Source organism: Drosophila innubila (genome assembly GCF_004354385.1).
Source record: "Drosophila innubila isolate TH190305 chromosome 3R unlocalized genomic scaffold, UK_Dinn_1.0 2_E_3R, whole genome shotgun sequence".
Taxonomy (NCBI): Eukaryota; Metazoa; Arthropoda; class Insecta; order Diptera; family Drosophilidae; genus Drosophila; species Drosophila innubila.
The window spans coordinates 22,481,731-22,494,664 of record NW_022995380.1 but is presented as its reverse complement, the minus strand read 5'-3'; the positions used below and the strand labels follow the sequence as shown (position 1 = coordinate 22,494,664).

Genomic DNA, 12,934 nt, shown 5'->3' with positions numbered 1-12,934 from the left:
CTTGTTCTCAGACAAGACTCTTAACTATTAACGGGTCAAAGGAATTTAACACTGATATTAAAACTAGTTGGCAATATAATAAATATTTATTTAATACGATTAATTAAGAATTATGAACTCGATAATAGGCATTTATTTCGAGTTATGATTCAATATTTGAAATGATTTGAAAAAACACTGAATTATATTTTAGCCTTTAATTCAAGCTGTTCACAGCTGCCGTCCATATAAATAGAAATAGACACGCTGTGTCAATTATTAATTTTGTTAATTTTTCAAACACTTTTGACCAAATTTTCACAATATTTAACTTGTGTTTATATCTTTTTGTTATTGTTTATAAATAATGCTCGTAAAACGCATTTAAAAATAAATGTGTGTTTATTTTCTTTTTTTTTTTTTTTGATTTTCATAAATTTTACATACACTGAGAAATTAAATGGTTTAATAAACCTAATACAAGTTTGTTTTGTGTTTTTTTTTTCTTAATTGGCTGTTGGCTTACTTTTTACCGAATATTAAAAAATGAGATGAAATTAAAGCGATTTCACTTTTGAAACGTGCGAAAATCACAAAACCATTTTACTGCTTAATTATGCTGCGAGTCGTCAATATAATTTGTATAATTTCTATTATTATTCTAACTCTTATTATTATTATTAAAATCATTGACACTTGTTGAGCGTTGCTGACAAACCGTTCTGCAAAAATCGCGACCTCCAAAATGCCGAACAGACCGAACAATTTCGAAAATATGACTTACTAGGAGCGATACGAGATGAAGACTGCTGTCGCTTATTTTGTTTGGACTGTGAATATGTCAGATGTCTGACTGTAGTTGCTGCTATATGTATATATGCTGCTGTCTGTATCTGTCTGTGTCCAACTGGACGCTGAGCACGCACGCGCTTTGGGCACACTGGCAACACTCTGCAGTTCTACGGGGATTTTGAGGGGTTTACCGGGAAACTTGGGGACCGGAGGCGTTTGTTTTTTTTTTTTTTGCTATTTTGGCTTTGCTTCTTGCCTCCGCAGCGTATGAGCAGCGTTTGCAAATTAACTTGGCGCTCGAGTGCTCGTTGCCAGTTTTATTATCCAAAAGTGAGCAGCAGCCGCAGCAGCAGCAGCAGCAACGGCAGCAGCAACAAAAACAAAAACAAAAACAATCACGACCGGTAACGGTAGCGTCATCTAGCACACACTTTTATCGAGTTGGCAAACGAGGCGTCCGCGTTCGCGTCGGCGCTGCGTCGGCGTCGTCGTCGTCGTTGGCATCGCCATCGGCATCGGCATCGTCTCGGCTTTGGCTTTGGCTTCGGCATTTGTAGTATTTTGTTGTTGTTGGCATTCTCGTTGTTTGGTTTGGTCGGCTTGTTCTTTGTTTTAGCTTTTTTCTTATTGTTCTTGTTTGTAGCTGTTGCTTTTGTAATTCTGCCTGTTTCAGCATGCCAAATCCAAAAGTGTCAGAACACCGCCGCCGACGCTGGCCAACTGACAGCCCGAGTAATAGTCATCAATTGAGATGCCGAGATTTCATGCGAAAACGAAAAACAAAACAAAAAATAAACTCAAATACAGACGGAAAAAGCTCAACGAGAGAACCGGTTGTTGTTGCCAACCCGACAAAAAGCTGCACGCCAGGCGCAACTCCTTTCGCTCACCCGCAAAGTATGCAGTGCTTTTTCGAACAGCAATAACAGCAACAACAACCTGATCTTTGAATCGTGCAGTGCGCAAAAGTTGTAGCACGTCAGCCAGCCAAATCAGTCGAACTGATCACATCATTCCACATGACACAAAAATTACCCTAGATAATCAATCAAAACGTCAACGCCATAAATTGATCAACTTGCCACTTCTACTAACACCAAAATATTTATTTATTAGTGTTGTAAGTTGATAAAAGTTGGACAGGTGTTGACAGCGTTTGATAAAAAGCTGATCATAAATTTGTCACACTGTGCAAAAGAAGCTTCGCTTAATCATTATTTAGTTACCATCTGTCTCTCTCGCTCTGCCATTTCTTTTCTCGCTTTGGCAAACATCAAGCGTGAAGTTCACATTACACGTTTGTTTTTCCCGTTTCACTTTTCCTGTTTCTGATTGGCTTAGCAGCCACACATATAGTCAATTTGTTTACTCTATGTAAAGACGGGTATATCAAATAACCGTGTACGTGAATATATCCTTGAACTTGAAGAAAAATTATATTTATTCAAACTTTTTAAACGGCTTAGCTGTTGAAGTTGCATTTTTAGTAGAAACACTTAGGAATACTGCTTAAAAAGGAATTGAAAATCATTAAATCTTAAGCATTTAAAAAATATCCTACTATTGTTACTCAAGCCAATCTTCATACAATTCTTCGACATTACAGTAAATAAAATTTGTCAGTAAAATATTTAAGGATTTTAATAAAATAGAACTAGAAATAGCTTAAAGCTTTACTTATTTATCCATATAATTTCTTCACTATAACGTATCACTTTGACCCTCGACCTAAACTTGGTATATCTCAATGCTTTAGTAATTGTTTCCTCAGAATTTGAATGCAAACACAATTAGTGTAAAGTGTAAGGTGTCACATGCTTTGTATACAAATCATTTGCTTGTAAATAGCTGGACAAAGAGAATAATAATACAATAACTGAACAGCAAAAACAATAATAACAACAACAGTGATGGAAATTACAGCGAATGGTTGTGATTCATTCTCATATTCGTGCTATTCATATTACAAACGAATAATAAAATAAATCAAAGTGCTATGCAAAATGATTGAGATACTCGAATGTAATAACGATTACAATAATTGGAATACATTGAATAAATTCCCTCACATTCACATTATATTCACATTACACTCATTATGCGACACGTTGTTACAATAAATAAATACGGAATTTTCAGCTCGACATCGATTTGCTAAAAACTCATGTAAATTTAATTGGAGCATATTTAAGCAAGTATACTAGGGTGTGATCGACTGGATAATACCCTATACCTGAAGAGTTTCATATATTTTAATTTTATTAGCATTGTTATACAAACTTTTAAATATGTTTTATTAATAATATGAATAAGTGCTTGAATCTGTGTCTACTATACTTAAAATGATATATAGTACGTAAATGTTTAATTGCAAATGCAGAGTATTTGAGAATCATTTTATTGCTAATAAATTTCTTTCAATTCCATATAAAATTTACATAACATCGACACGTAATGAACTCAATGTTCTTCAATAGTTCATATAAGTATTCTCTCATACATCGCAATTATTCTTTGTGAGCTTTAAAATACGCTCTTCGAGTGACGTCAATTGCTCATTATTCACTTGCATTTATATTTAAGTGTTTCTCAGTATATACTATATGCAGAAATGTCGGCAACAAAATAGTTGATGATTGCCAGTTTATACTTTTATAGTAAGAGAGTAATAGGGGCGATATTGAATAATTATCACAGAAATTCAAAACAAGCAACAAATGCAAAGTACACTATAACGAAAACGAAAACACGCGTATGTTACTTGAGTATCTCTTGAAGTCCTCAAGGACGTGACGCTTTTTGTCAATCCGTCGGTAATTGGCCAAAAAGTGGCGTCAAAGTAACTTAGACGTGGGAAGAGGATTATGCTCAGAAATGGATATTATTAGCATAAACACATCAAGTTGGTCCAAAAATAACTCATACTCATAAGACGGACACGTGGAGAGGCGATGTACGTCTGAAATGAATGTGCTTACACGTGTTGCCGCTTAAATCTCCATAACGGTATTTATTTTAAAGCATTGAATAATTTGTTGCATACTTTGTGCGACCTAATTCTTGGACAGACTTAAACATTTTGACGCAGTTGGCTTATTTTTAGAGTACATATGTCTCCGCTCTGAGTCCTTGGGCAATAAATGCAATGAATTGCAAGCGAGGCACGTAACCGGAATCAGGAGGGGACAGGAGAAGGGCAAAGAGAACAGGTGCATGGCTCACCAACGTGATTGCAGCTGGACTTCAGGTTGGAATTTCTTTGAGACTCTGCAATAGACATCAACGTCATATACAGCAACGTTTTCAACCAAGTGATTCTATCCTCCATATTAAGCAGGTAAAATTTCCACCTCTCCTTCCAGGTACTGCTCCTATTTCTTACTCCCTATTACCTCTCTCTGGCCTTGTGCCACTGCTGACCTCTATTTGTTTCTGTGGTTATTGAACCTGCTCGAAGACGTGGCTGTCTCACTTAACTGGGACAATTCATTCATTTGCATGCCAGCTGCAGGATTATTCAAGGTTTTACGTCTTCTAACTTCGATAAACCACGTACCCAAACAGCTGGCACGTAATTTTCACCTCTAAAATGCCAATAGACATGAGCATGTCCTTCCTTACTTTTTTCTATTTTAGAGAAAATCAAAGATCTATGCAAAGAAAACTGTCAAACTTAAATCATATTTTGATAAATACTATAGATTATAATCTAAAAAATTTCAAGGTTTATTATAGCTTTAAAATATTTAAATACATTTTAAAATAAATTGAAATCATCGTTCCATATCATTTTGAAAATTTTAATTTAATTTTTTTTAATTGCTATACTGAAACCGATAGAATAAGTTCGAAAAAATAAATCGTAAGAATATATGCTATTCTAATTATAATATATAAGATGGTTTAAACTTCAATAATATTTATTCAAGTCAATTAAAGACGTTTAATTTCTTGGGACACGCGTTCCCTCTATGTAGATAGATATAATAGATAGATAGAGAGTTTATAAAGTAGATACAAATACAATACACATAATAAATATGACTAAGAATTATTGCGTCTAACATAATCCATGTGCAAATCGTGTAGAATTTTATTTGCTTTATAATAATAAGGATTCTGTTCCATACTCAAATCCGGCTTATACTCTAAAATCTGTTCATATCCGGCTCCCATTTTGGCCTGCTTCAATATGCAATTCTTATTATGATCATTGCTATCAGCTTGATTACAATTATTTAAATGTTCATTATCAATGTTTAAATTGGTTAGTTTGATACGCTTTCTCTGGAGTTCTATCTCAGACGATTCGTCATAATTACGTTTTCTTGATCCACGAAATTCAGCCATTTGGCACTGCTTGGTTATACTTAGATATATAGTTATTAACGCCTCAAATCGATTGTCTACTTTGAATTTATACAGCTCTTGATATTTTTGTAGAAAAGAGGTGACTAGATTTCCAGGTGGATATTTGAGTTTATTCAGAATATTAAATCAAAGATATGATAAGCCTATCATCAAGTTACTTTCTTTATCAATTTGAATAAGAATAACATACGCCCACATCGACTCTTGCAGTTTATCAAGTCACTGTCACAAGATAGATGTCGGGATATACGAGTCCAAAAATACTATAATAAACATAAACCTAAGTGCTAATCAGTTTAACAAACTTTAAGCTTGGGAAAATGAATTACTGTTAGCAAATTGATATAAATGAAATGAAAAATCTCAATAAATTTGAATTTAATATGATCAAATGAGTTTGGTTTAAGGTTATGCAATGTATAATAATATTTAAAAAATTTCAAAATGGCTGCAATTTCCCTATTTGTCTATTTGCCCAAGTTGAGACCAGAAAAGCTGTTCCATAAATTTAAACTCGTGCCTGTCAAGTTGCTTAAGTTCTCTGATTCCATATCTATCCGACTATATCTGACTCTCTGGTCGCATGACATTTTGTTGACTCGACTTCAGTCTATATATGTGTGTATCTCTTACTTATTTATAAATATTTGTGGCCAATGCAGGCATAATTTACGAACTAAGAGTTATCTGGGAACTTTTGTTGTATTACTTTGAGGTATACTAGAAAGTCTGCTGATATAAGTCACAATTTTTAAACTGACACTTTCGCATATTTAAACTGATTAAAATGTTGCAAATAAAGTAGAGAAAAGAATATATTATAAAAAATTCCAGCTGTTTTATAGTTCTTTTATCTTTACTTTATTTTATTATATTAATTGTAAAGACAAATTCATTCTCAACTGCCGCATCTACAATATGTTTTTCCTCTTTTCTATCGACCCCCTCCTTTCCCAGCTCATCGCCCACATAAACCATAAACCATGAACAAGATCAATGTCTAATGTATCTATCCATCACATTTTACAACATTTGTTATTGTTAAATGCGTATGTTGACCATCATCATTCGGGACAAAGCACTCGGGATATTTATACAGTTGTCAGCGATTTAACGCATCATTGCGACAACAGCGGGGGGTAAGATGAATGGAGGGTCAAGCAGTGCAAGGTTAAATCGAAATGAAAGGTCAACAATAGTTGTGCAGTATCCCTGACAAAATATTGTGTTCGCTTTGGTTCAAAGTTGAGCGCTCCAATAAAGTGGCAATAAATTTATGTTGCCCTGACCCGCCTCAACAATTCAAGTAGTTCAAAGAGACAGAGTATCCCTGCCAGAGCTGCCATAAGCGCATTCACCTTCAACGCGATGTTCAACGATATGTGGCATGTGTCTATGACCTTGTTTGTTGCACGCATAGTGTGGCAAACAATCTAAAGTCTAAATCCTTAAGGCTTTGTGTGAATGCAAATTTTATGCAAAGTATTCATGTATAACAGATAGAAGGTGACAACTCTGTCCATGCTTTAAGCTGCTTTTTGGCAGACTTCCTTTTATCTTACAGGACCGTTTTTATTTTATGGTAACTTTTCTTTAAATAATTTACTTTACTTTAAATACCTTACAGTTATTTATTCAACATCCCAGCACCACAAGATTTAATCATCTACTGTTTATTAATATTAGTAACGATTGCTTTTATAAATAAATGCTACATAAAACCTAAAACCATTAAATTAAATTATATTGGTTGGTATTTAATCATTTTCTCTTAACAGACATTATCAGTTACATTTTTGTAAAACTTTCATCTCACAGACAACTTCAAGATATTCTTTTTTAAGACATGCAGAGTAACATATCGAGCAGTTTATCCAGTTGATTGTACATCTGTTAACCAAAAAATGTATTTTAAAAATGTCCAAGAACAACGCAAACCTAATACTCGGGTCAAGTTCATAACACACACACTCAAACATACATTAGTCATAAGCGATTTTCCCCAGTTCAAAGTCCGATTCACTTCAAAACATAATAAAACTTGATCAACTTTCAGTGGTAGTTGACACGGTTTCAAGGCTAAACTGCAAGTGAAATACCGCCAAGGAGCTGACAAAAGGAAAACTGTCCTGCTGCGGCAGGACTCAAGGTCAAGCTGAGTGGCAGCAGCTTCCTGGCAGTCAATAGACAATAAGGCATCGAAGTGGGAAATGAGAGGGAAAACAATTACCATAATGACAGCCACTGGCATTAAAAGCACCTCCCAGCGGAAATGCGATGCCAACTAGACTATAGTAACGATATGGAAGTGCAAGTAGATATAATAAATAAATAAATGACTCGAACTCAAATTCAAACATGCCAGAACAATCCTTAAGGCTAACGAGGGCTAAATAAGAAGTCAATGACATTTATAATACATTTTTCTTTTAAATATTATTGCAAAATATCGCTTTTTATATCTCTGCATTGGATAATCTACGAACCACCTTGCGTATACTTAATATTTGTAGTCTGCTAAGTCTTATCAACCTTTTTTTGACCTACACAAAGTCAAAAATAATCAGATTACGAGCTTATTAATATTTTTACTGCCTTGCAAACTCACTGAACTGCCCTCGTGCTGCCCTTAAGCACCAAGGCACTTGAGCTCAAGGACACTTTTGTTTTGAGCCGGAAAAGAGACGACAAACAAAGTATCTCCGCTGGGAGCTGGTTGCTTAAGTACTTGTTAAAAGTATCTAACAGATGTATCTATAACTTATGCATCATATGAAAGATACAAATACGTGTTTATTAAGCAATCAGAAGCCCATTAGTCAGTAGAAAAAACAGTGAAAAATATCAAAATACATTCCTTTAATTGTTGCTACTCATGACGTTTTTTATTTTCGTATATTTCGACCTAATTTGTGTGTACTTGGCATAATTAAATATTACCGGCTGCAGCTGTTTGGCATTCTCATGTGCCACACGTCTCGGCATTGTTGTTGTCGTTTTAATTTTTGGATTTAAGCCAAAATCAAGATGACCATAAAGCATATAGGAAGATCAGCTATAGTGCATTCAAGTTCCAGAGTTTATTTAGCTTTCTCTTTAATTATTCCTTTACAGTTCAAATAATGTTAATGTAAATCATTACAATTTTATTGTTTATTTACTTTAGAAATATTTAATGTCAATAAGCAATTTCTCAAACAGTCGTCGTCGTTTAAATAATATGTATTGTATATTATTACTACATTTGCATTTGTTATCCAATTTAAGACCCAATTTTTCAATGTCTAGTTAAGATCTCAGTTAACTTACTAAGAATTATTATGACATAAAATGTATAGAAATTAATGTCGAACTCAAAAATATATCACACTTCAATTAAACTGGACTATGAAAAAACGGGACTTAAACAAACAATTTGACATTTAAAATTTATATGCGGCTCATAAAATAAATTGATTCAAGTTTTTTAAGTACAACTTAACAAACAGTGGGACAAAATGTTGTAAAAACTTTAATAAATTTACAGATTTTCCAAGCTTATTAATCAATAATTTAAACTAGTATTGATAGAGCAACATTGCCTATGGGTAATCAACTCAGGAGACTGATAAGCTAATATTTAAATAGAATTCCAGCTCAAACAATGTCAGATATTATATTAAAATAGAAAACCGCAGATAAATTTAACAAAATAAATGCGAGTATAATAATATTTTAATGAATCTTCTTTTCAAATTGTCGCACAACTGTAAGTTATAAAATCATTCAAGCTGTTAGGCCAATAATTTATAATCAAATCAAATCATAATCAAAAATGTCTAAATGAATTTGCGCAGATTGAGTGCATATAACGCCATATTCAATAATGTGCAGGCAAAAGTCGACAAACGATTGTCACCATTCATTATTTATAAAACACTTCGCAGCGATTCTTGCTAGAAATTAATATATATTTATATATTTATATATATTTTTTACCTGTTCACAACGCAATTGGGGAAACACCATAGTCAACACAGTCAGCTGACCATTAAAAGAAAGCAAGAAATATCTCGATTAGCTAATCGTGGACAATAAATTTGTGACCGGACGGATGTTTATCTGAAGTGAGGCCATAAAAATCACAGCCAGTCACAATTGAGTAGCGACTTGGCAACCTCTGCAGTTGTCTTCTTAATTAAAGGTACCATTTGTTATCTTATCTGTATACTCTTCTGGGTGCTCAATGCCCGTCAAGAGGTTTGTGCGAATTTTTTATATTTTTATTTCAGCAAGAAACTAAAGTGGAAAGTGCTCGACTTATAAGATGACCAATTTATTAATTAATTTTATTGGTTGTTATTTTAATATTTATTAAAAATGGCTCTCCTAACTAATATTTCGATATATTTAAGGCTTGTATAAAAAGCTTTACAGGGTATACAAAATATCAAATATCATGTTATGTGCTTATCTTAATTCCATAAAAATATCTATTTTTAGCTAATACTTTAATTGTGCATTAAAATCATTTTTAGCGCATCGCACACGTGTTGAGCTATTTTTCTGTAAGACTTTTTATAACTCTACCGGGGAATTCTCATAGAAAGACACATGCCGTTTTTTTAGGGAATTCTCATAAGTCGCTTCTGCATTTAACCTAATCTAAAAAGTTTATTAAGTTCCCAAAGTTCATGCAATTAACTCAGCCAATTACACTGAGAACTCTATTAACAGCATGTGATATAATTTCTAAAAATATTCCAAGTGTTCAGCCAAGGATATTTATAAGAATATTTTTATAATTATTTTTTCATGTTAAAAGTCGGAATGATTACTGAATGTTTGTTGACGTGGAAGTGTTTTAAATTTTACATTCGCAATTGTTTGTCATAAATCTGTCATGTGGCATCTGCCACGTGACGGTGCAACAATTGGCAACATGAGCGTGTTGTAAATTAAACGCACTAATGCGTTCCGCATGGACCTGCCAAAAAGGTTATCAACTTTGATGACTGCTGACACAACAGTATCTAACAATATTTTTGTATTATTAATTTATTAGATTCTGTCTGTCTGCAACTGAAAATGTCAATAAGTTGTCAATGAATCAGAACATTTTTTTGGCGCCAGCTGCGACTAGTCATTTGACATAGTACATTATCTATCATATTATCAGTTAGTCAGCATCAAGAGAACTTTTAAAATAATATTAATTTCATTTTCAAGCCGGATACAATGTCACATCAACTCACATCTCAAATATCTTATATAGTCTATATGCTCACCTGAGCGCACATTACTGCATTTGTTTTTGAAATATCTGCAGTTGCGCTTGCAATACCAATTACACCAACAAACTGATTTTCTTAGCCACCCAAAGGCAATGCATGTCGAGAGCACGTTGTTATTGTTTAGCCATAAGTTGAATGGACATAATGTCTAGAATGCCTTGACGCCTTCGCGCCATGAACTATGAATTTGATTTGTTGTTAAATCTCATCTTGTTATTTTTGTTTATTTTTTTTTGTCTATGGCAACATTATTGCTAAGAATTTAGTCAACACACGCGCAACGACGCAATTGATCAAGACAACTGTCAATAAACAAGCTAACATGTTTATATCAATTTCATTTTAAATCTGTTTACTTATTTGTTTTTAAATAATATCGTTGCCAAAAACATTGTGTTGAGCCGACGAGAGCAGCAAGGAAACTGAATCATATAGATGAAAGTACTGAAACAATAAGCGGCAACTTGCAGCAACAGGTGTCGCAGCTTCCCAATTCAGGCGCATGTGCAAATAAATAAACAAGTGCAATAAGAGAGTTTATAAAATATTTTATATTTATTTATATATAACAAAGAAATAAATATATTTTTCATATTTGTTGAGAAAAATGCATTTAATATTTAACTATTATTAATTATTAACATCAGCTTTGCACAACAAAATTCATATTCAACTTTGGCGCGATACTGCACGCGCTGCCACCTAAGCGCAGTTGCCAGCTAGTCAATTTAAGTTACTAAGTGGCAGCACTGGTAACGCAACACAGCTGTGAACACAATGACGCGCACGTCATGCGTTACTTTGGCGCAAAAATTGAAATCTAGTAATCAACGATTTGACATTCTGCTTAATTTATTGTTTTAAATAAATATTACTGTAGTTACCTGCAAACTGCTTTTCAAATATGTTACAACAATAAAAGAAAAGGAAAATTGTGAAGCAGAAATGAAGCACAGTTGCAATTTCAACAGCGAGAACGGTTTCTTGGAGGGAATGACTCGAGGTTTTAAAAATGGAATTCTCAAGCAATCGGATTATTTAACTCTTACGCAATGTGAAACGTTGGATGATCTAAGTGTGAGTATTCAAAACACTGATTATGGTAATCTATTGGCTGCAGATCAAGGCACAATAAATGTGGAGACATTTGAGTATCGTCTGCGAGAGAAAATTGTGGACCAATATAATTATTTGCGTGTCAATTCGACGGAACCATTAAGCACTTTTCTGGATTATATACGCTATGAGCATATGATTGATAATGTGGCCTTGCTTGTGTCGGGTCTGAACAACAAAAGACCAATTAAGAAACTATTAGATCTATGTCATCCTTTGGGATATTTTGATCAACTGGAGGCCATTGAAGTGGCCAGCAATACCACTGAGCTTTTTGATGCTGTTCTCATCGACACCCCACTGTCCAAGTTTATATCGCATACTTTCGAGCCAAAGGATTTCACAAAAATCGATGTCGAAATTGTACGAAGTGTGCTTTTCAAAGCCTATCTGGAGGACTTTTATAATCTTTGCAAGGGTCTAGACGCTACCTCGGCTGATGTTATGTGCAATCTCTTGAGTTTCCAGGCGGATCGACGCACCCTTACCATTGCCATGAACTCATTAGGCACGAATTTGGATTCTCAGGATCGCAGTAGTTTATTTCCCACTTGTGGAAAACTCGGTCCCATTGCATTGTCAGCATTGTCGCACAGCATAGATTATGAACAAGTTCGTTCTATTGGCAGTAAGACGTACGAATATGCCGTTGTTTTTGATTCCATCGAGAAGGATACCGACAATCTAATTACCTTGGAAGATCGGTTTCTCATGCTGGAAGCCAAAAAGCTAGTACAGTCTTATCTACAACAGTTTCATTTTGGAATCTTTTACTCCTACCTTAAATTGAAAGAGCTGGAGTGCCGCAATATTATCTGGATAGCCGAGTGCATATCACAACGTCAGATGGACAAGATCAATGCCTATATACCAATACCAATGTATTGAACTTACAACTTGCGATATTCTCAAATAGAATTGTACTTATAAATATGTAAAACTGTTTTTCAAATACATAAAATTGATTTTGAGACGACTTTTTAAAATATCATGTTAGAAATTACGCTAATTTGGACAAAAATGTTGACTTGTTAAGTTGCTAGGTCAAAGGTTTGACCAACCTCAAACTTTATAACATTGTCATAACTGAACCGACTCTCCAAGGGAAAGTCATTTTGATCTTGATTCGGCATCTGAATTCTTTCTGTATTTAAATTTTATTAATTTCGTTCAAAAATATTTTTTTACTGTAGATTTCGGTTCCCTTTGAAATTTTTAAAATTTAAAATCGCAAGCTTTCACTTTTAACCAACTTCTTATACCGTTATTAGTATAAAACAACACTTTAAACATGATTTTGAGACCTTTCATCTTCTGTAAAAATCATGCCAAATTGGACAACAATTTTGACTAGTAAAGTTGCTAGATCAGAAGTCAGTCTAACTTCAAACTTTCATAACTTT

The 12,934-nt window shown here is 33.9% G+C and overlaps 2 protein-coding genes across 5 annotated transcripts in view; one reads left to right on the top strand and one right to left on the bottom strand.

Annotated features, from left to right (window-relative positions):
• LOC117792141 (G protein-activated inward rectifier potassium channel 3) overlaps window positions 1–10,424 on the bottom strand; it is a 29,608-nt gene extending 19,184 nt beyond the window's left edge. Inside the window, exon 1 of one of the 4 annotated variants that reach the window (XM_034632142.1) lies at window positions 10,410–10,424. The gene's annotated coding sequence lies outside the window, so the exon portion shown is untranslated. Of the gene's footprint in view, window positions 1–505; window positions 521–763; window positions 1,222–10,409 lie in introns of those variants that run through there. The other 3 variants (XM_034632141.1, XM_034632144.1, XM_034632143.1) reach the window with 3 other exon arrangements.
• A 922-nt stretch (window positions 10,425–11,346) lies between these two features.
• On the top strand, window positions 11,347–12,462 carry LOC117792136 (probable V-type proton ATPase subunit d 2). Its single transcript, XM_034632135.1, has one exon. It carries the CDS (start codon window positions 11,361–11,363, stop codon window positions 12,417–12,419), a length of 1,059 nt encoding a protein of 352 aa, XP_034488026.1. The 5' UTR covers window positions 11,347–11,360; the 3' UTR covers window positions 12,420–12,462.
• The last annotated feature ends 472 nt before the right edge of the window (window positions 12,463–12,934 follow it).

Coding starts and splice junctions, on each gene's coding strand:
- LOC117792136 (XM_034632135.1), top strand. CDS start 11,361: ATGAAGCACAGTTGCAATTTCAACAGCGAGAACGGTTTCTTGGAGGGA.